This window comes from Ruditapes philippinarum, unplaced genomic scaffold, assembly GCF_026571515.1.
Source record: "Ruditapes philippinarum isolate M1 unplaced genomic scaffold, ASM2657151v2 ctg257_1_1_1_1, whole genome shotgun sequence".
In the NCBI taxonomy this organism is placed as follows: domain Eukaryota; kingdom Metazoa; phylum Mollusca; class Bivalvia; order Venerida; family Veneridae; genus Ruditapes; species Ruditapes philippinarum.
The window spans coordinates 284375-306592 of record NW_026864141.1 but is presented as its reverse complement, the minus strand read 5'-3'; the positions used below and the strand labels follow the sequence as shown (position 1 = coordinate 306592).

The following is a 22218-nucleotide window of genomic DNA, read 5'->3' as shown; positions in this document are numbered from 1 at the left end:
TTTACAGTTTTTTTATATTGTACAAAATTGTTAATGGATTTTATATATTCTGACAGATCATTCCAGTCTTTAATTCCATTATAAAAAATGTATGTTTCGACAAAAAAGATCATCACAGAATTACACTGGGGACCATAAAATCAAAATTGCTTGATTTAAATTAAATGTTAAACAACGTGATACTTTCAAATATGTTTTTTCTTCAGTAAGATTTAAATATTCTTTGAAAATTAATACACATATTTAAATTAAAGAAATATTCGAATTAATTGTAGTAGAGTAATTAAGATGATTACCTTCAGAAATATTATAACATTGGGGCATAAATTGACGTATGTCACAGGTGCAACACAGATCAAATTAACTAATTATAACATAACTCTGGAATGTTACAACCAAAATAGAATGTTTTGAAGGGAAGGGGGCGGTGACAATCATTTTCAAAGCAAAACGGCTCAAGTTAACTCCGGTCCTCTCTTTAAGCCATATAAATGTATGCTTTCATATAGCCAGTAAGCTCTGTATCATTTCCCCATGTGTTAGGTGCAAGCCCGAACCTCTAGTGCCCATAAATATTATTATGTAGTGTTATTAATTTTGCATGCTAAATATCATGTACAAATGAGCCGCGTCACTACAAAACCAACGTTATGCATTTGCGACCAGCATGGATCCAGACCAGCCTGCGCATCCCCGCAGTCTGATCAGGATCCATGCTGTTCGCTTACAAACCGTATAACAAGTAGAGAAACTGATAGCGAACAGCATGGATCGTGATCAGACTGCGCGGATGCGCAGGCTGGTCTGGATCCATGCTGGTCGCAAACCCATTATGTTCGTTTTGTCGTGACGCGGCTCAAATATCCATTGAAATATTTTTAAACAGGTTGAAAAAAACGGATCCTTACGGGAAATATACCGTACCTAACGACGATGATGACGATATTTAAATCATCGCTTTATTAGACTCATCCTTTAAAAATGGCTGCCTCCATGGTCGGAGTTCTTGCAGAAAATGTTAGAGAAAAAGTCGCTTCATGTAAAGTTTTAGTCGTTGGCGCTGGTGGAATTGGATGTGAATTGCTAAAAAACTTGGTGTTAACTGGATTTGTTAACATTGAAACGGTAATTAAACTTTATATTTGAAAGTGAAATGAGTTTATTTTCCTTGATTTCTTTGTTTACCGGCGACAGTGTGCTTCATTAAAATTACCTTACTGTGAATCATAAACCCTTGTAACTTGATAGACAACAGCTTGAGTACTGTAGCTCAGTCAGTATATTGAGATGATTCGACTTAGAGCTGATCAATTGGTCACAAGTGACTTCTCCCTTTACAGCAGTGTCACAAACATGTTAAACAGGACGTTTCGGCCCTAGCCTAATTAATTTGGCGTGAACGGTTTGACCCATTTTACAGACTTTTTTTCTTACTGTCAAACCGTTACGCCTAATTTTAACTGTCATTTTTAACGCACGGAAATCTACCGGTAACACTATCGATAGTTTTGGACTGATTTTTACTGCTTAAACCTGAAAGTAACTTCAATTACCTCTAAAGATCAATAGAATATAAATTTTAGTACAAACTTCTCCTAGAAAAAATAGTAGATTGTACCTGTCTTAACGCATACATGCGATTTATTTCAATTTTGTACTGTCTACTATATCTTAGGCGGACATGTTATGACGTCATCGTAAAAAATCGATTCCGTGAAAGCTGGTAGTAGCTACCAGTGTGTCTAGCAGGTAAGTGTGGGTTACGCGATGAAGATTAAATTAAACGAAATATCGGGGGAAATAAATCTATTCATAATTTTTTAATAAATATGTGCATTATCAAAATACTATTGAAAAGTATCATTGTATTTAACCTAAAATGCAATGGTCGCAAATAGGCTCTGTACAAGTACTGTCGTTTTAATATTTTTAAATATTTTAATCCATATACTCAACATTTATCAATTGGTGGTTTGCCTTCTTGTTTACTTGCTAATGACTGCCAAATGTCACTCTCGGAAAAATACTGACTTCATTTTATACATGCCATATTTATATGATAATTAAGAACGTAAAAGAAATATTGAAGGAAACTATTTGAAATACACTTCAAATTATTCAGTATTTGTACAAATAATATTTCAAGAGCTCTTTTTCACCGATTGCCGATATATAATACCAAATTAAACCTATTGATAAAGTTAAATGTCTTTGACGTACTTTATTAATTTACTAAAAAGGAATTTTATTGTGATCCAGCCATATGCTGTGTAACTAACTATTAAGGAAGGGTCACATATTTTTAATTGAATAAATTTTAAGTAGAGGATATTAAAAAAAAAAGTCATTGAGAAGATCAGAATTTTCAAATGAACAGATTAAGAGACTTATAAATGTATAAGGTGTATGTCTTGTTGTTTCATACTGTTTTGGTGACACTTTTGTTTGTGTCCCTTGTTGTTTTCTCGTCTATGGTAAGTTTTCTTCCCTTTGCCCCTAGTTTTATTTCGCCCCTCCCCCGAATTTCCTATCCCCTTCCCCTGTGCTCGTTAACTTAGTGGTCCTATTAATCATTCATTTATTAATTTTCTTTGATTTCCTTCTCAAGTACATTTTAGTGATAAGCCTGCCCGTGGCTCTCTCTTGCGCCCTCTCCCGTTTTAATTTAGGATCTCCTGGGCTCCTTGCCAATGGTTTCATGTTCCTGGGTCGTTGTGGGGTTTGCGTTCATTGAACGCCGCCTTTCCTTGTTCACCTTGTTTTATCATATTGTATACATGTATACTCGAACGTAACAAACAGATAATGATTATGCAATACAAGGTTCGGCAAAGCAAGCAGAAAAATGTAAAGAAACAGAAAAAAAACTTATCCACATTCATGTATCCCACCCTCCAAAAAACCGCACCAAAAACGCCTGAAACTGGCAAAATAGAAACACTAAATACACAGGAGTGCAAAGACGGCTCTGGTAGGTTCAAGTGCTCCCTTTCGCCTGTTTTTTCCTCAAACAGAATTGATCACTTAAAATAATAATGTTGAAATTTTTAATCAAACATCCACAGATGTGTACATAATACGGCGGTAATCATGGATCTTTCAATGTGACACATTCGAGGTGCCGTTCAACGGAACTAGATAACATGGAATTTTTTAATGGGTATCAGAGGTTTTGGGTGCCTTTTGCGACAGTCGTTCCAAACCATTTTCCCATCTGTCTTACATTGTTATGCTATTCAACATCTAAATAACGGTCAACTAATTTTCCGCTTGCTGTGTTTTTATCATAAACCCCGTCAAATCTGTGCGACAATGGTATTTTACTGAGGACTGTCTGAAATTCCATTTTATAGTTAGAAATTTTAAGATTTTTTTTTCAGAGTTTTAAAAGTTATTTTTGGTTGTTTTTGAACTTCTTCCCATACACAACCGTCCTCAATTTCTTTTAAAGATAATAAACTAGAAATTGATATGGAGTGTAATATAAATTGAAATTCTTCTTTTGCTTCATCATGTATAGTATAATTATAATTCATTAAGATGTACCTACAATTACATTGTATTTTTTCGTATGTGGGAAATCATGGCAGGGTTTATAAATATAAAAGGTAGTTCAGAAATTTCACCTAATGATCACAGATGTTAAAAAAATCCAACTTAATAATATCTAATTTGACAAATTTAAACGGACTTAAATGCAGTATGATCTGACATCGGACATCATAAACTATTTAATTTCTAAGTAAGGTTATCATAATTTCCTTTACTCATTCTCTTTTTAATGCTGAAATATTTGTGTGTGAATAAAAGAGTTATTCCTGCAATAATTCATATAAATAACATAAACAAATTGTATAATAAAGCTTGGCAAATACAATCGATTGCCACCGATACCTGTGTTACACCATGGATTTTACCAGTGTTTACAAATTTACCATGACACCGCTTTCCAATATGGCCGCTTTCAATAATTTTCAACGATTAAAAAAATTAAAGTGGAATATTTAGACTTCTGTTCGACTTTGAAGTATGATAATTTGGAACCTTGCATAAAAAACGATTCTCTTTCAGGTAATGTAGACCGTTTCTTTGAAACTTTTCTAGTTTTCGCTCCCAACAACTTCTAATTGGGAAGCGTCCGTGCATAAAAATGCAGTTCGTGGTTGGACTTGGAAAAAGACAGCGCCCGTCCAAAATTATCTCGGTGTCTCTTTGACAAGTCTAATTAGTTGGACTAGCTGACCATGTAGCTGATTGTAAAAGAATGTGACACATTCAAACAACAACATGTCAGCAACAAAAAAATGAGTCTTGTCATTAATTTGCTGTGTATCCTAAACAAACCCTAGTCTAGGGAAGCCTGCCATAACAGAGCAAGTTTTGTATTATTTCACATTGAATTAATATTTTATTATAAGTCAGTCTGATTTATGTAAAGAAAGGAACTTTTTAGAAGGCAATGAAATTTGATAACAAAACAATGCAAATTCTTTTTATAAATTTTACCCCAGAATTTTCATTTTACTCTAGATTTTGATGGGTAAACCACCTTGGCCCTAAAAATTATTTGCAGCTTTATTGAACTTAACGCTTATGAAATGTTGATTGTTAGACATTTATTAGGCGTCATCTCATGCTTCACAATATGTCTTTTCTCTTGTATTTTGAAGGCACTAAGCCAAAAAGGAACACACCAAAAAAAAATATTATAAAAGTAATACGAAAAGGAATATAAATATGTTGTCAATGCATGTATCAGCCGACATGGTTACAGTAAACGAGGAGAAGAGTATTTTCAGTTTTTAAACATTTTTTTCAGTGTCTGTGGACAATGCCACAGAAATATCAAAATATCTTCTTTTCATATGTAGTTTAAACTCTTCTTATTTAAATAATGAAAGGAAGAAAAGTTGATTAGTTGATATTTTAATAATGTTAAATGGTATATAAAACATATAGAAAGTGTTATATTTGTACAAAATGTATGCAAAAAATACCATTTTGGTTCGGGCTAGTTAAAATGTGTTTGGGCTAGTAAAATTTGTAAGCTGCTAGCCCGACTGGGCTAGTGCTGATAAAAAATTAAGGCGAAGACTGTAAAATCGTTAAAAATTGTAGTAGACATTGATTGATTGATGGCACACAAACAATTATGACATTTTAATCCTTGATTGATAATCCATTATAGATGATCTATCAATCGCTATTGAGATAAATGCTTTTTTCAAGGTGTAACAATAAATACAACTAAATAAAGACACTTAATCGCTATTTTATAAAACCGTTGACAAATGCAAAAACTTTTTGATTAACAAAATTAATTACAAATATACTTCAAAAATCATTATCTTTTGATCTCTATTAATCATTTAGCTAACACTTTAGATATATGTTTTTTTTTCAAGGTTTAACAAATTAATTATTTATAGTGTATTGCTAATTAGCCGTTAGTAATATCAAAGATTTTTTAACTTATGATTTGATATAATTTCTTGATAATATATGCTGTGATTGAAAATCCATAACTTTTATTGTAAAAATGTTTGTTTTATATATACAAAATGACTGTTTACAAAGTATTGTTTGTTTTATCTTATAATTTTTTAACTGTTATGTGTTGTATTGTATTGCTAAAACTCGTCACTTACTATTACTTTAATAGTTGTTGATAATAAATGTTTGTACTGTTCTGTGTCTTGCTTTTTAATCGTTCAAATTTGAAAAAAAAACTTGTTGATAATAAGCAGATAAAAAATGTTTCAGTGTTTGATAAAGTTTATGTTTTGTTCTGTTTGTTTTGATTACTACTAACTAAATATGGGGCCGATTTGGTAAAGGGCCGAAACGTCTGGGGCCGAAATGTCTTTGATAATTTGGGGCCGATACGTCTTGGGGCCGAAATGACTCAAAATCAAGTCAACTAAGTCAGAAGTGATGTTCCCTTATATTAGTTAGATACACAAGGATTGATGTCAGACTGCTAAGTCCTTTAAGGTTGTTCATGAACTCGTTGCAATACTGGTTGTAACTACACATATGAAATTAGGCAAATTCTGTAAATGGGGAAGCTGGTTAAAATGATACTTCATATTTTATTTTACATATATTTCCCTTTTAAAGGTTTCATCTTGGTATTTCATGTCCCGCTCCCGTTTTCACTCGGAATACCTCGAAGATTATTATTAAGCCAAAAAGTTGCTATTGCTCTGTTATCGGAATACCCCACTGATTATCATTGAGTTACATTAAAAATGGCAGTGCCCAACTAGAATTGATCTGTAGGAAGCTAATAACAGTATAACCCTATTATTAAGCCTATAGGCACTCTTTTGAATCCGTTCCTGAAACCAACAAGTACTGAGCAATGAGTGTAAAATTTCTTGTCCAAGGAAACAACAATAGGTTTAAAGTGAAATGTATTTTTTATGTGTTTTTCTATTTCCTTTTAAATGTACACAGGTATGTAGTCCATGTAGCCTAGGCCAAGGCCCGATGTGCAGTCAATTTGCATTTCTCCTGTATTTCTATTAATTTCTTTCACTGATGCACACCTGTACAAAAAACTAAAAAAAGTGATGCATTATTTATAGATAGATAGAAACAATCACTGTCATATTGAAATGGCAAAACCATGCTGTAAAATATTGCTGTAACTGTTAGATCAAAAAGTATACTAAATCAAGTCAGATTATTATTGTTTAGTTATGGACACATCATTGTTCAATGTATTGGCAGACACATTGATTCACATGGTCAGTAATGGTGATTTTGTAAGGGGACATGCTTTTTTCTGTTAGATGATATTTACTGTTAAGATATTATACCAGTTATGATATCATTGTTATTACAAATGGAATTTTTAATTATTCATTTTCATAACCTACCACCCACTCTTGAAAGAAAAAGCCAAAAAAATACAAAAACAAAAAAACACCCAAAATCACTTACCATTAGCAACAAAGCCTTTTTCTCACCACATTGTTTAAGTAAATCCACTTTAAGTCACATTTTGTGTATCAAAAAGCTATATAAGGTAAAACAGTTGTGTATAAACCTTGTATTTAGAAAATAGATACCAAACAATTGACTGTTTTGCTGTAGAAAAATGCATGGTTGGAGTTAAATTAACAGAAATCTAGTCACAGAGACTAATAGGCCCAAGTGATTTATTACAAAGCATTTGTACAGTACTGTGCATTATTATACTACAATGCATGAAAAATGCTGCATTGACTGTAGAAGTAATTTTCCTGACATCATCTGGTTTATTAAGGTTTTGTCAGACGTCATCTGACATGTAAACATTCCTTTTTTCATTCCATGCATATAATGTGTGATAATGTACTGGTCTGTTTTATCTATTTGAATGGGGAATAATGTGAAGTGTGTTAGAATATGAGATAATGCGCTAATATCAGCTTGTATTTCTGTTTTTGGTTTCAGATTGACTTGGATACAATTGATGTGAGTAATTTAAACAGACAGTTTCTGTTCAGAAAGGAACATGTTGGAAAATCAAAATCACAGGTAAATTGACAGAATTTTGCCAGCTTTTATAATTTTATAAGGCCTTCATGGCCAAGTGGTTATGGTCGCCAACTTCAAATAACTTGCACCTCACCACTGTGGGTTCAAATCTTGTCAGATACATTGGGTTCTTGCATATGAGGATTCAGGAAGCTACATGTATTCAACTAGCTCACAGAACATCGGTGGTTCTACTCAGGTGCCCCCTCATGCCTAAAATAATGCACAGAAGATGCACATTAGGTCTACCTTCATCAGTAAAGCTGGAAAGGCTCCATATCATATAAAAAAATAATTTTGTAAGACTTTAAGTCACACCCACACATATGATATGTGTGGGTGTGACTTAAAGTCTTACAAAATTATTTTTTTATACATTTTGGAGCATGTTACAAGATGAAACTTTATTTAATGCCTAAACAATGATATAAAAGTAAACAGATTTGTTATAGAAGAAAAGTTTACAATACATTTGTAAAGCTTTCATTCTGAGTTTATTTTGTATGTCACAAATGTGTCTTTACAATATATATTTAATATGCTTATACAACATTCAGCACTAACTTTTTAACCATGTTTTCTGTGAAGATTCAAGAAGTCCTTTCTGAAAATTAACAGTCCCTGTAAGGAATGTATGGGAAATATAAATTTATTTTGTCAAGGAAATCAGTCTTCAAACTTTGTTCACTCGAATTCGAGAGCCTGTGCAAAATTGTACCTTGATATACATTTAGTCTTAGATGATCTCATTATTTTGTAATGAATGGCAATGTGACATTGCCAGTTTATTTTTTTTAGAAAATAGACGTACATGTACATTGTACTTCGACATCTAGTCTGTACATGACTTCATTATTTTGCTCCTTTATTTGACAGGTTGCTAAGGAAAGTGCATTAAGGTTCAACCCTGATGCTAACATTGTGGCATATCATGACAGTGTGATGACTTCTGACTATGGCATCGATTTCTTCCAGAAGTTTGATATTGTCATGAATGCTTTAGACAACAGAGGTAACAAATTGGATTATAAGATATCTTGATATTTTCTTTGTTATATTTTATACCCGTCCCACATTAAATATAATTTTAACCCTTGCTTAACTAAATATCTTTAATGGAGTTGACCCTCTTTCGGTCTGGACAAGAATATTCATCATTTATTAGGGGCAAATTTCAAAGTATGTACTGACTGAGTAGTGGACAGGTCAGACCTTGGTTAGATGAAGCTGATTTTGGTCTGCACTGGTCACATAGGTAGATTCAGTTGTCACCAGCAGGCTAAGGGTTAAGAATGTAATAGAACTTTTTAATGTTTTAATAACATTATTTACCTGTTTGTGCAGATATTATCTGGTATTTTTGTCTACCAGAAATTGAATCTTTATTATATCTTTTATAGAAATTTGATGAAAGATTTTTTTTTTAATTCTACGAAACTCAGTTTGTTGTTTTCAAGTATTTTAGTCACTATTTGTAACAATGGAAAAAAAATTCTGAAAATACAAAATCATTATAAAAATATATGTTTAAACTGTATGTATTCTAGGTAATATAAAGTTGTATGAAATATTTTTTGTTCTTGTAAATAATAACAGAAAGTGGAAATTTATAGTTTGATTATATATAATATTACAGCTGCAAGAAATCATGTAAATCGTATGTGTTTAGCAGCAGATCGTCCTTTGATTGAGAGCGGTACGGCAGGATATCTAGGTCAAGTTACGGTCATCAAAAAGGTTGGTGTTTTATCTTTTATCTTAAAGCCGTGATTTATATTTTTTGCTGCTTGACTTTCCTTTGTAAATGAAACTAACAGAATAAGAAAAATAGGATGATATAGATGGTATGTTTACAAATTTCACATTGTTTGCTTTTGTTACTGTTTCTTGATAAAGGAATGCTTAAGGAATATATGCTTATATGTGCTTGATTAGGGTACAACTATCTCTTTTAGACTAAAAAATTACTGAATCTTCCGAAAATATGTACTCATCAAGTAATATGGCCTGCTATTCTTCTATAATTTGCATATTTAGTACCATGGAGAAGATGTAAAAAATATTATATTCTGTAATGCTTAAAAAGACATTCCCAATTGATATATTAAAGCAGTATATAATACTATGTATATATATAATTTGACAGGGTCTTACAGAATGTTATGAATGTATACCTAAACCCACACAGAAGACATTCCCTGGATGTACCATTAGAAACACCCCATCAGAGCCCATACATTGTGTTGTCTGGGCAAAACATCTCTTCAAGTAATCTAAGTTCCTTTCTTGAAATATCAGTAGTTAACTTGAGGGGCAGATTTATTTTGTTCACAATGTATTGTTTGTTCTTAGACTTATACCTGTGTGAATTAGTTTAGGATAACAACATCATGATAGCATTCTATGCTGTCAGGCCTCACTGGCTTACTGGTCGTGATCATTGGCTTATAATTACTTACTTTGTATCTGCCACTTAGAATCACATTCTGGAATGTAAAATTCTTTCTATTGAGGAAATCACCTGATTTTACTAGTTTATTTCCATACAGAAGCTATTATTATTTTCATAACTGTTTTAATCCAGAAATAATGTACAAATAGTCTGATAGACATCTAGGGTCTTTAACTGTATGAAAGTAAATGACAAATACTGAAAATGCAATGGCTTAAATCTGAACAACTTAAATATTTTTGTCACCGATTCTCATCAAAATTTTGCTATGCTTTTTAAGTTAAGCATATTTTATTTAGTTTAAACATATTTTTTTTCTAGCATGTATCATTTACATCACAATATATATGGATTAGAAAACAAGCAAAACTCATATATTAATTCCTTTTCATGCTTTTATTGTTTATCAAACACTTTGTATTATCAACTTTTTATGGTATAATTGTTTCAGTCAGTTGTTTGGAGAAGAAGATCCGGATCAGGATGTATCACCAGACACGGCAGATCCAGAACTTACTGGTATACTTACCGTCAGTTTGTTTTCTTAACTGTAGTTTTAGTTTTCTATATCTGACAATTAAATATCTTCTTTAACTGAAAGCAAAAATCTTAAAAGTTAAGATTGGAGACCAGTCTGCAGGTAAGTTGATTTAATGATTGGCTGTTTTAAAGTTTATAATAAAAATTGACCAATGAAAAAAACTCACATTCTTTTAGACTGGTCTTAGAAATCTGTAATGTTTATTTTAGACTTTGTATATTCCAATAAATTTATCTATCGGTCTCATTAAACTGAGTTATGTTGAGATATTGAGTGTTATTACATAGTTTTGTTACAGAACAAAAAAGTACTCTTTCAATGTCAGCCTACCATATTGTGATTGAAATGCTGCACTTCCAAAACAAAATACAACATCCATATGATGTTATATATTAATTTCATGAGGAATATTTGATGAAATAGGTGAAGCTGGACAGACAGCTCTAGATTCCGATGCGAAGAAAGATGTAACTGGAGGTATAGAGAGAAAATCTACACGAGGCTGGGCACAAGATATAGGATATGATCCAGAAAAACTCTTTCATAAAGTAAGGTTAAAATTGTCATTTTCAGCATTTCTTTTCTCTCTGTGTTGTATAATGTATATTTTTTGTTTTGCAATATAAACTTTACTAACTAAAATGTTATGTAATTTGAAATACACCTAAAGTAAAAATTATGAATAATTAAGTGAAGCAAAATTCATGCCAGATTTATTTCATTTCAACCAGGTACACTTTTCTTTAAATATAATTTATGTAATTACATGTATCTTAGAAATTTTATATATGCACTATAAGTTCAAAGGATTTGAGGGGGGAACAACACATGAATATATATTCATTTTTAGCTCGACTTTTCTATGAAAAGGGGAGCTATCCTACTCGCCCCGGCGTCGGCGTCGGCGTTGGCGTCACACCTTGGTTAAGTTTTTCGTACCACCCCACTTTATTTCAGAAGTATTACAAGTATGGCTTTGAAACTTACCATACTTGTTCACCATCATAACCTCCATCTACAGACAAGAGTACATAACTCTGTCAAGGTTTTTGACAGAATTATGGCCCTTTTTTGACTTAAAAAGTGTATTGAGCTTGGTTAAGTTTTTTGTACCACCTCACTTTATTTCAAAACCATTGGAGGTATTGCTTTGAAACTGACCATACTTGTTTACCATCACGACCTTCATCAACAGACAAGAGGACATAACTCTGTCAAGGTTTTTGACAGAATTATGCCCCTTTTTGACTTAGAAAATACATTGAATATGGGTAAAATCCACTTATTGCCTTAACCTTTGAGATATTGCTTTGAAACTTTTAATGCTATTTCACATCATTACCCCCATCTGTACGCAAGAGAAGGTAACTCTGTCAAGGATTTGTTTTAAAAATTAAGGCCTTTTATCGACTTAGAATCTTGGTTAAGTTTTTAGTACCAGTCCACTTTTTGACTGAACTGTTTGAGATATTAATTTGAAAGTTGGAATACTTGTTTACAATCATGATTCCCAAACATGTCCAGGAGAAGGTAATTCTGTCAAAGATTTTATTTGAATTATGGCCCTTAACTGTCAATGTTTTGTATTATAGGCAAGCACTAAAAAACTTAAAAAATCTAAAAAAATTCATTCCTATCCACTTGTTCACTTTACCATAAATTATGTCATATAAACATTGCTGTAATATTCAAGGGTATCAAACAACTAGTTCACTTTAAAAATACAGAGATTCTTGTATTGCCTTTTACTGCAAAAACTTTTTTTATTGGCAAGCAATAAAAAAGTCGAGCGCGCTGTCTTACGGACAGCTCTTGTAACTTGTGATTTCGGATAAGATACACCCCTCATCAGGTTATATATATTTTTGATATCAACTGTGTTAACGTAATATATAGAGTTTCCATCTTTACTAATGGAGGAAGACCTCGTGTGGCCGACTGTGTCTCCTAACAATATATGAGCCGCATCATGACAAAACCAACGTAATGGGTTTGCGCTATCAGTTTCTTTACTTGTTATAGGGTCTGTAAGAGGATGCGCAGTCTGGTCTGGATCCATGCTGGTCGCAAACCCATTATGTTGGTTTTGTCGTGACGCGGCTCATATATAAATTGCTATTAACATGAAACAGACAAATACAGTACAGTATGTTAATCAATTAAATTGATGTGTTTAACAGATGATATATGATAAATTTATATTTTCAGATGTTTAGAGATGATATAAAATATTTATTATCAATGGAAGCATTGTGGAAGAAAAGACGACCTCCATTACCACTGGACTGGAACAATCTCTCACATACAGGTAATATATTTGATTGTGATAATAGAATATGGGAGTTAATGGTTATATAGGAGAAAATTGTTATGATAGAATATGGGAGGTACTGGTTATATAGAAGAAAATTGTTGCGATAGAATATGGGAGGTACTGGTTATATAGGAGGGAAAAAAGTCAGTTATTAAGAACAAAGTTCGATGGTTTTATAACTAATTGCGTTATGTTGCTGAGGTTAGAAAGTTTATTGATGTTTATAAATGTTAGATAATCAAGCTGGAAAGAGAGAGAGAGAGGGCCAAATTTACATGTTTGTCTTCTACAGAATGTCTTATATAATAATTTTTTTCAAGACTTTTTCTAAGATAAGTATGATTTATAAATAAAGTTAATAAATACAAATTATGATTTCACATATGAGCACTGTCAGTAACATAATTGAAGCCAGATGAAAATAACTTTTCAATGACAATGTTTTATTAACAGCCGAGAAACAAGATGATCAGGGCACAATATCAGATCAAAGACACTGGTCACTACAACAATGTGCGGATATATTTGCTAGGAGTATAGATACCCTTAAAACAGATCTCGCTAAACAAGGGGACGGTGGAATGCTAGTCTGGGATAAGGTAATTATCCTCAAGTTTACTGAGCGAGTTTACATACGTTGATATGGAGAAAAACATTTTTTGATCATTACTAACAGTTTATTATTATGATTATGAAGTAAATGTTACATATTATTAACTATAATAATAGTAATAATATATAATAACTATAATAATTATTGTGCTTATTTATAAGCACACCAATTTTTGACTATTTTATTTTTAATTCTTGAGATTTCTAGACTTTGCAAAACTAATAGCTGATCTTTAATGCAAGCACATATAATTGTAAGTAAATTTCTTGTGTATACTCAAAAGTATAACAGATGTAATTGTAGATTATCTAAAAGCTGTGAATTTGCTTTATTTTCATGATTTTGTAACATCAGCATTAATTTTTATAATTAAGAAATTATTTTTTACAATTCAAGGATGATGATGCGGGGATGGATTTTGTAGCAAGTGCGGCCAATATACGAGCACATATATTTGGTATAGCAGAAAAAACTAGATTTGATATCAAATGTAAGTACAAGTATAAAGGATACTAGGTATAATATACCAAAATTAGGCTTGCTTGTCTTTTTGTAGTCTAAGACTGTTTTTGACAAATTGGCTTTAAGTCTTAAGGGAAATAATTATCTTTTAGCCATGTTGTGAAGAAAACATTTAGCTTCTTTGGACTTCCCTTTAGTCTGCTTCTTGAAACTAACAAGTACTGGTGTCATGTGAGGAAATAATGGTCATGACCTGAGAAGGGCTGTGACATACAACCCATTGGTTGAGAGGCAGACACCTCAACCACCATTACCCTTAGGCTTGACTTTAGTAAAAATGATTTCTATTATTCTGCTTCTTCATTGATATTTTAAGTTACTTTCATTAAAATAGTCAGCAAAGGTGATTTGAATTAATTATTTTCAGTATCTGTATAAAAGCTAATTTGCAAAGCTTTTATTTTCAATAAGTTTTTAATTATTTGCATACCCCCCTGACATCTACTGTGAGGGTAAGAAGGTACTCTTTCTGTTCCATTCAAGCAAGCTAGTATATGTTTTGTATATTTCAGCAATGGCTGGGAACATAATACCTGCAATAGCAACGACCAACGCAATCATAGCGGCTGTAATTGTCATGGAATCTCTTAAAATACTCAGTGGAAATATTGACACTTGTAAAGCTGTGAGTACTTTATAATATAATTATGTTGAATGGTCTTATCTTTACATTGTATCAGTTTATTTTTTGCATGTAGAGTGCAGGGTGACTCAAACCAAATTTTACCAAACAGTCTATTCTAAAGTTCATTTATACTTACATTACTATATAATCATTAGATGTAGTGGTATGTTCTTTTATAAGCCCACCAAAGCGCAAAGTTGCCAAGGGTTATTGTGATCAGTCACTGTTCGGCTGTCTGTCCGAGCAATCTTGATTGGATATCTTTTTGAAATGTCAGGTGAGCAATTCAGGGCTATCATAGCCATCTTGTTCTGTTGTTTTTTGCTTTTCTTTAGCTATCTGTTATTGACATTTTAATGCCTTTTAAGAAAAATATCACCAAGAAATGTTTGGCACATATTAAAATCAATTATAAAGAAATATTGAAGTTCAAAATTAAAACTCCTGATTTTCAGGTATATTTAAACAGACAGCCAAATCCACGAAAGAAGTTACTTGTGCCATGTGCTCTAGACAAACCAAATCCAAAATGTTATGTTTGCGCCCCAAAACACGAAGTTACGGTGATGCTGAATACACAAAAAATGACAATCAAACAGCTTGACGACCAGGTAATAAATATGGAGAGTTTATTCACTGTTATAAAAAATATATCTTTTTATCATATAATTAAGGTTTGTCCACATAATTCAATAGGAAGAGTATGTGATTTGTTGGCCAGGGGCCACCTGTTTGATCTTCCATGGAAGCAAAATTTCTTCATGACAATTGATTTCAGACATTGAGTCTAATGGTCATTTGTCTCTCAACACTGTTTCAAAAATCATGTAGGATAAGTAGTTGATCACTTGCAGAGAAATTTGTAATTACTAGTTAGTTATCCTGGGCAACCATATAGGTGAAGCGATTGCTGATGTTGGATTAAAATGTGATAAAATTTATATAAAAACCACTAACTAATCATCACATGATTTCCCTAGTTTTCAGAGTAATATAACAGTTACATATTTGGGAGATTAATATTAATTAAGAGTGCATTGGTGTAGAAAAATGCACGTTTAAAGTTCAGATGTTTAATAATATAAATGTAATCTTGAGGCTTTTTATGTGGTTGACTTACTTGAATGCTGACTATTTTATGTTTTTACCACAAAAAATATTTAAGGGGTGGGTAAAATTAAAAACAAGAAGGTTGGTCATATTACTGAAACCTCTTAGTTTACTTCGGCCTTGTCTGAAACAGAATGTTTCCACACGGAATCATGTTATAAATTGATGAATGCTAGTGACCTAAAAAAATATTTAAGGGATTGGTAAAAATTATAACTGAAGTTTACTTTTGCCTTGTCTGGAACAGAATATTTCAAAAGCAAAATTTGTTATAAGATTGGTGAATGCTACAATATGTAGTATTAGCTGAATACCCGATTTTGTGATAATATCAATTTGCATGTTAAACATTGGTATAATAAGATACAAAATGTTTTTATTGTATATTTGACAGGTATTAAAGGGAGGTTTAGGGATGGTAGCTCCTGATGTAGAAGTAGATGATGGTAAAGGTATGTTATACAGTCATGTTTGTTTGATTATCAAAAAAAACAACATTTTAAACAAAATACTTAGTAGGGAGAGTATCTTTGATGAACAATTCATGTACAGGTTTAACAGCAGTAATAGGTCAAGCTCAGCTTATTTCTTTGGCGATAATATGATTGTTGACAATATGTTTGTTACAATTTTCCCTACATCTCGGGTGGGGCGTCCGTGGCCAATGGTTAAGTTCATGGACTTCAAACCACTTGCCCGTCACCACTGTGGGTTCGAATCCCGACAGGGACTTTGGATTCTGTCATGTGAGAAAGCTATCCAGCTAGCTTATGGAACGTCGGTGGTTCTACTCAGGTGCCCGTTCATGCCTGAAATAATGCACAGAGGAGCACTTGAGGTCATCCTTTACCAGTAAAGCTGGAATGTCGCCAAATGACCAATACTGTGTCGGTGTGATGTAAAACCCAATCAAAACAAAGCCCTCTATCTCTTTCTGAAATGATTTATCTGTAGTGGTTATGGTTGTTGATTTGAAAACACTTGTGGGTTTAAATCCTGTCAGGGACTTTGGATACTTCCCTATTGGAAATATTTTATTATTATTATACATGTATATTGTTACCTATTTGTTCTTCATTCACGATCAATAACTGTGTCTGACAGCACCTTTATTCAACGACTGATACCTCAGATAATCATGTAGCACCGTTATCAATAGATAAGGTAATTCTAAAATATAAATTATATTTCCAGGAACAATTATTATCTCCAGTGAAGAAGGTGAAACTGAAGGTATTTATTTTAATTGGAAGTTTCACTAATTGGGCATTCATTTTATTGTGGATTTAATTACATGTACAGTAATTGGGCATTTGTATGCTATTGTTGAATTAAGTCATTTCCTAATAAAAATGCCATGTTTCAACTATTATATTATATATGGAAGGGAAGCTTGGGTTTCCTCCATTCAGCTTAGTCACTATGTGACTCTTATTGTGGCTTAAAATCTAATTTGCCCACCATTTATATAGGTTTGCATCTCTCAGGGGACAAGAAACTCTTACAATAGTTGACATCTAATTAATTTACGAACTTCATTTCTATGTTAAAGCTAATTGAAGTTCTGTTCTGTTCTAAAATCATTCTCAGCTTGTCAACAAATTGTCATATATGATTGAAGCAGTGTCTGACTAATTTAACAATTAATCTGCTAATGCAATTTCTTATTTACTGCATAGATAAAAAACACATAAAAATTACTAAACAGTCTCTATCTCAATGGAACAGATCACCCTTGTGCTAAGATTTCCAAAACCTCTCTTCTGTTAATCATTTTCATAAACGGTAACTTATTAGTCAAAAATGCCTTCTGTAAGGGAACACTTGTTAACAAAGACATAATTTTCCAAATCCCAACATAAGTGTGGGTAAAGAGATTTTATTTTACTTTATCTATCTTATTCATGCATAACAATATATTCATATTTAAATTTTCAGAAAATAATGACAAACTATTGAGTGATTTTGGTATACAGAACAAAAGTGTGTTGAAATGTGATGATTTCCTACAAAATTACAACCTTAATGTTATCATTGTCCACAAGTAAGTCCTTTAATATATGATGTTTAATATTACAAATTTAGTTTTATTTAATCACTATTTTCATAAAAAAGGATATTTTCCAAGCCATGCATATCCCATGATCCTACTCTGGGTGGCCTGAATGATACGAGGGTAATCAAAATAGATAGTTTTTCTCCCACAAAAAACACTGGAATGCAGATATGATAGCATGGGTGTAATATAAAATACTGCTATATGTATTGTAGAAATATAAAGTGCTTCAATTTTTGCAGGTGCTATTCTATATGATATCATATACACTGCAACTCCATTATAATGGTCATGTTTACGTCCAAGGTCTAAACACTTCGTTATATGGGGTTCTGATATATAACACTCATTGTGAAATTACCACATTACCCCATTCACCTCATAAAACACTAATGATTTTACTTTCCAATCAATGGATATTGACAAATTTGTTTACTAAAACAATTTAATAATGTTAAGTAAACATATGTTAATTTTCGAAAGAAAATTAAAAAAAAATAAAAAAAAAAAATATAAATGAAAAATGTAAACACACTTCACTATTACAGTTGTAGTATTAAGTTAAAATATAAACAATTTAGGTAATGACTAAAAGAAAGGCAGAATAAAAAAAACTTGGAAAAAAAATGGAAGTTGACTTTAACCTGTTTAAAAGACTATCTGCAAAGAAAGACCACATAGGTGCATTTTTAAAGCAATTTAGACAGCAAAATGATTATTAAAAGCCTGCCAGTTTTGGTTAAATGTTAGAATGTTTTTAAATTTAGGGAGAAGCTAGAGGATGATCAAATGTTTGCTATAGTCGGAGATTTGGATGAATTACAAGCAAAAATTGAGGCTGAAAATGCTAAAGATCAGGGTGAAACTACAACAAACAACGGACATGCTGGTACCTCAAATACAGGTCAGATTTTGTTTTGCTTTGTTTACAGATGAACATTTTTTTATAGTGAATGTTGGTTGTCCCATTTGTAAAATTATTTGATTTGTCCATATTGAAACTCTTTGTCTCACATTATTGTAAAGTGTAAGAGAAAAATATTGATGAAGGAGGAATGATTTCTGTACTATTTACATGATTTAGGGATTATGAAATTTTATTTCTATTTTTTGCATATAAATGGAATGTGATTTCTTTTTTTTTATGCATATTGATAGCATATTGCATAATTTGCATTTTATTTCAAATTACATTAGTATATGATGGTGAATGACTTTTTGAATTATGACAAGATTTAAGTTCAGTCTGTTATTATTCATGTAACCTAAATGCAGTGTCTCTCTGTATTAGCTCATGTAAGGAGAGACAGTTGGTTTCCGATTTCCTCTCCCCCCCCCCCCCCCCCTGAAAGCAGTCGCATGACTCCATAGTGACTTAAAACTGTTCAATGAAAAAATCAAACTAATAGAAAAGTTAATAATTGTAGAGATTGTTTTTGTTTTAGAAGTGGAAGAAGAAGACGATCTGATGATAGTTGATGATGAACCTCAGGAAGTTCCCGCCGCAAAGAAACGAAAACTTGACGATGTATCCGAGGAAACACCTTCTAAAAAGATGAAAAAGATGGGCGACAATGATACAGCCACTGATGATGATGTTCTGGTTATTGGATGAATTGAATCGGAAATAATTGAACACAGTTTACCTGCATTGCTAGTTCAACAAATAGACACATTTTTTCTTGGACTACAGACAGTTTACTTTGAATACATTCTTTCCAATACAGGGACTGTTTATATTGATATTCTAGAAGAGGTTAAGCAGTTTCTAGTGTACAATAAACAAATACAGTGTGTGTTATTTGATAGAAATGATTTCATGAAAACTGAGTAAACTGGTGGTGAACCATTTATGCTTGTAAAGCTTGAAGTTTGAAAGAACCTTGCCTATTCCAATGATGTATGATGAGTCTGTAAAGCAACGTGCCTCCAGATGAGTGAAATAATCTTCCAAAAAACATATTTCTGTAATGCAAAATGTATCCATAAAAGATGGGTATAAACATTCACTCTAGATAAAACTGTGAAAATATGACAGAATTTACTACTTTAATCACCCAAATTATGTGCCATAACTAATAGCCAAGTAATAGATATTTCTGCATGTTTTAGCATGTTATAGGTAATTTCTGTGGCTAAATATTGCCATAGGCTAGAATAAAGAACTTAATTTGTACACAAACCAATTTTTCCAAGTTTTCATACAAATTAACACCGACTGGGAGGCATGCTGCTTTAATGTGTAAGCAAGTTAAGATGATGAAGATGTTACATGTTCAACAATGATTATCATTCCACTACTGTCTCACAACGATTGGAACTCTCAAAAATTACCGAAGCTGTTACAGTTTGTTCAAGCGTTAACATTTTGAGTGAGCCGTTACAGTTTGAGTGAGCCGTTACAGTTTGAGTGAGTCGTTACAGTTTGAGTGAGCCGTTACAGTTTTATTGAGCTGTTACAGTTTTATTGAGCTGTTACAGTTTGATCGTAGCATTGAAACCAGGGTTACCATAGAGATCGTGTTTAGTACTCATATAGTACATTATGTATAAATTGTCATAGAGGACCAATTGTTTTTGTGAAATATATTTTTGTTCCTTTCAGACATTATTTTGTTTATTTGAAGTAGTTTAAAGCTTATTGATTACTGTAGTTACAAATGAAGTTTTTTTTCTCGATATTAAAGAAAAGGTAAAAAGCCATAGATACTATGATAAGTACAGTATAAATTATTTTTAGACTTAAATCATGCATTACTCCATAAGGCCATGTACAATATTTCACACAGAGTAATTATTTTTCTAAGTCAACTCTATATTGTTTAAGTTTTTTAAATGTACATTTTTCTGCTTTGGCTCTTTAAATGTTAACAATTATAACAGGCCTATGTCACCATTAAAGAGCAAGGCCTAGTTTTAATATGTGAAATCTGTCCAGGCTCTTCACTGTTGATTGCTTACAGTATATTCTGTAATAAACGCCCCTGCAGGTAATAAATCTCCAAAACAGGTGTCTAAGTTGATTATAGTACAAAAAAATTAACGATTTACAATTAGTTAGAATGTTTTTTGTGCTATTTTCTGTTGGATTATGTGCTGGAAGAATCAGCTGTTATAAAATTTGTGCTTACTTACTTGGTAATTCAGGTTTCTTTGCAAAAGTGTGGGGGATTTATTAGTTATGGTAATTTGCTTAATTCCAAAGTATCAAGCTAGACCTTTCCACAAATACAACAGGGTATGTTATAAACAATATGCATGTAGTAAATGTGCTTTAAAATGATAATTTGTTTGTTGTCAGGTGCATTATGTGTTGCATTGTGTTATGTCTGTTTTTAACGGTAAAAAAATTAAAGTCATGATAAAAAAGCATAGTATACTGTTTTATAGTAGAGGACTTATAAAACTACTTATAACATTGTTTCTATGAAACTGATGTAATATTATTTTGTTGTTTATAGTGCTACAGTGGTTATATTCGTTGTTGCAGTGCTACAGACTATACATTTGTCATACGCCTCTTTTTGCATTCATTTTACTGCCTTTTCTCTTAGAGCTGTAGTATTATTGTTTAAAGTAGGTAACTTTATTAGTTTCAGCCATTGTTACATATACATATAGTAATTTCTGTATTACAAATAATATATCAATAACTCTCATGCTGAGTATATTATTTTGTTTATGTTGTTTAAAGTGCTGTCAATCTTACTTAATTTCTGTATTCATTATGTGGGCCCGCCCTCTAATCTGATTGTATTTCAAGTCTTTTTCTCATTATTGTCATATTTCATATCATGTGGTCATTATATTATTTTATGAACAATAAATTAATTGTCAATGTTATATCTTGTTTTAAACATAGAAACTTTCATCAATATTTCAGAATTTTGATATTTTTGTACTTAACTTTATACACAAAGTTGTTTTGCTACCTGGTTAACAAATATTCACCATCGCGGCTCTCTGCCAAAATGAGCTAGTTCAACAAGAAACATTCATGAATGTCCTATATGTTTAACATGACAACAGGATTATCTTAATGTTTAACCTGTCGAAAAGATTTGTTCTATGTTTAACCTGTTCAACAGAATTGTCCTCTATGTTTAACATGTCAACAGGATTATCCTATATGTAAAATGTGTCAATAGAATTGTCCTATACAGTGTATGTTTAATGTGTCATCATGATTGTCCTATACGAGGGGCGTTCGAAAAAATAATGCAAGTGTTCAACTTTATCTGGCGCAAAGCTTGAAAACCATGATAATTTAAAGCAACCACGTGTTGATACAGTAACCACTTGTGCGTAACATAACTTCACTGACCTCTGTGCAGTACACGTTATTCCAAAGCCTACTCATAAGACTGCATACAAAATGCCTGGAAAAGAGCTGAAAATGTGCCCGAAATTAGGGCCTATATAAAAGGTAGGTCGATACTTGGCTTGTAAGCTACAGAT

The 22218-nt window shown here is 32.1% G+C and overlaps 1 protein-coding gene across 1 annotated transcript; it reads left to right on the top strand.

Moving 5' to 3' along the window:
- Positions 1–962: 962 nt before the first annotated feature.
- On the top strand, positions 963–21603 carry LOC132724554 (SUMO-activating enzyme subunit 2-like). The gene is made up of 17 exons (XM_060709436.1): positions 963–1125; positions 7444–7527; positions 8404–8539; positions 9164–9264; positions 9674–9795; positions 10431–10498; positions 10944–11068; positions 12729–12828; positions 13288–13433; positions 13844–13937; positions 14482–14594; positions 15050–15205; positions 16099–16156; positions 16899–16937; positions 17643–17748; positions 18528–18664; positions 19206–21603. Exons 1-17 carry the CDS (start codon positions 982–984, stop codon positions 19373–19375), a joined length of 1899 nt encoding a protein of 632 aa, XP_060565419.1. The 5' UTR covers positions 963–981; the 3' UTR covers positions 19376–21603.
- The last annotated feature ends 615 nt before the right edge of the window (positions 21604–22218 follow it).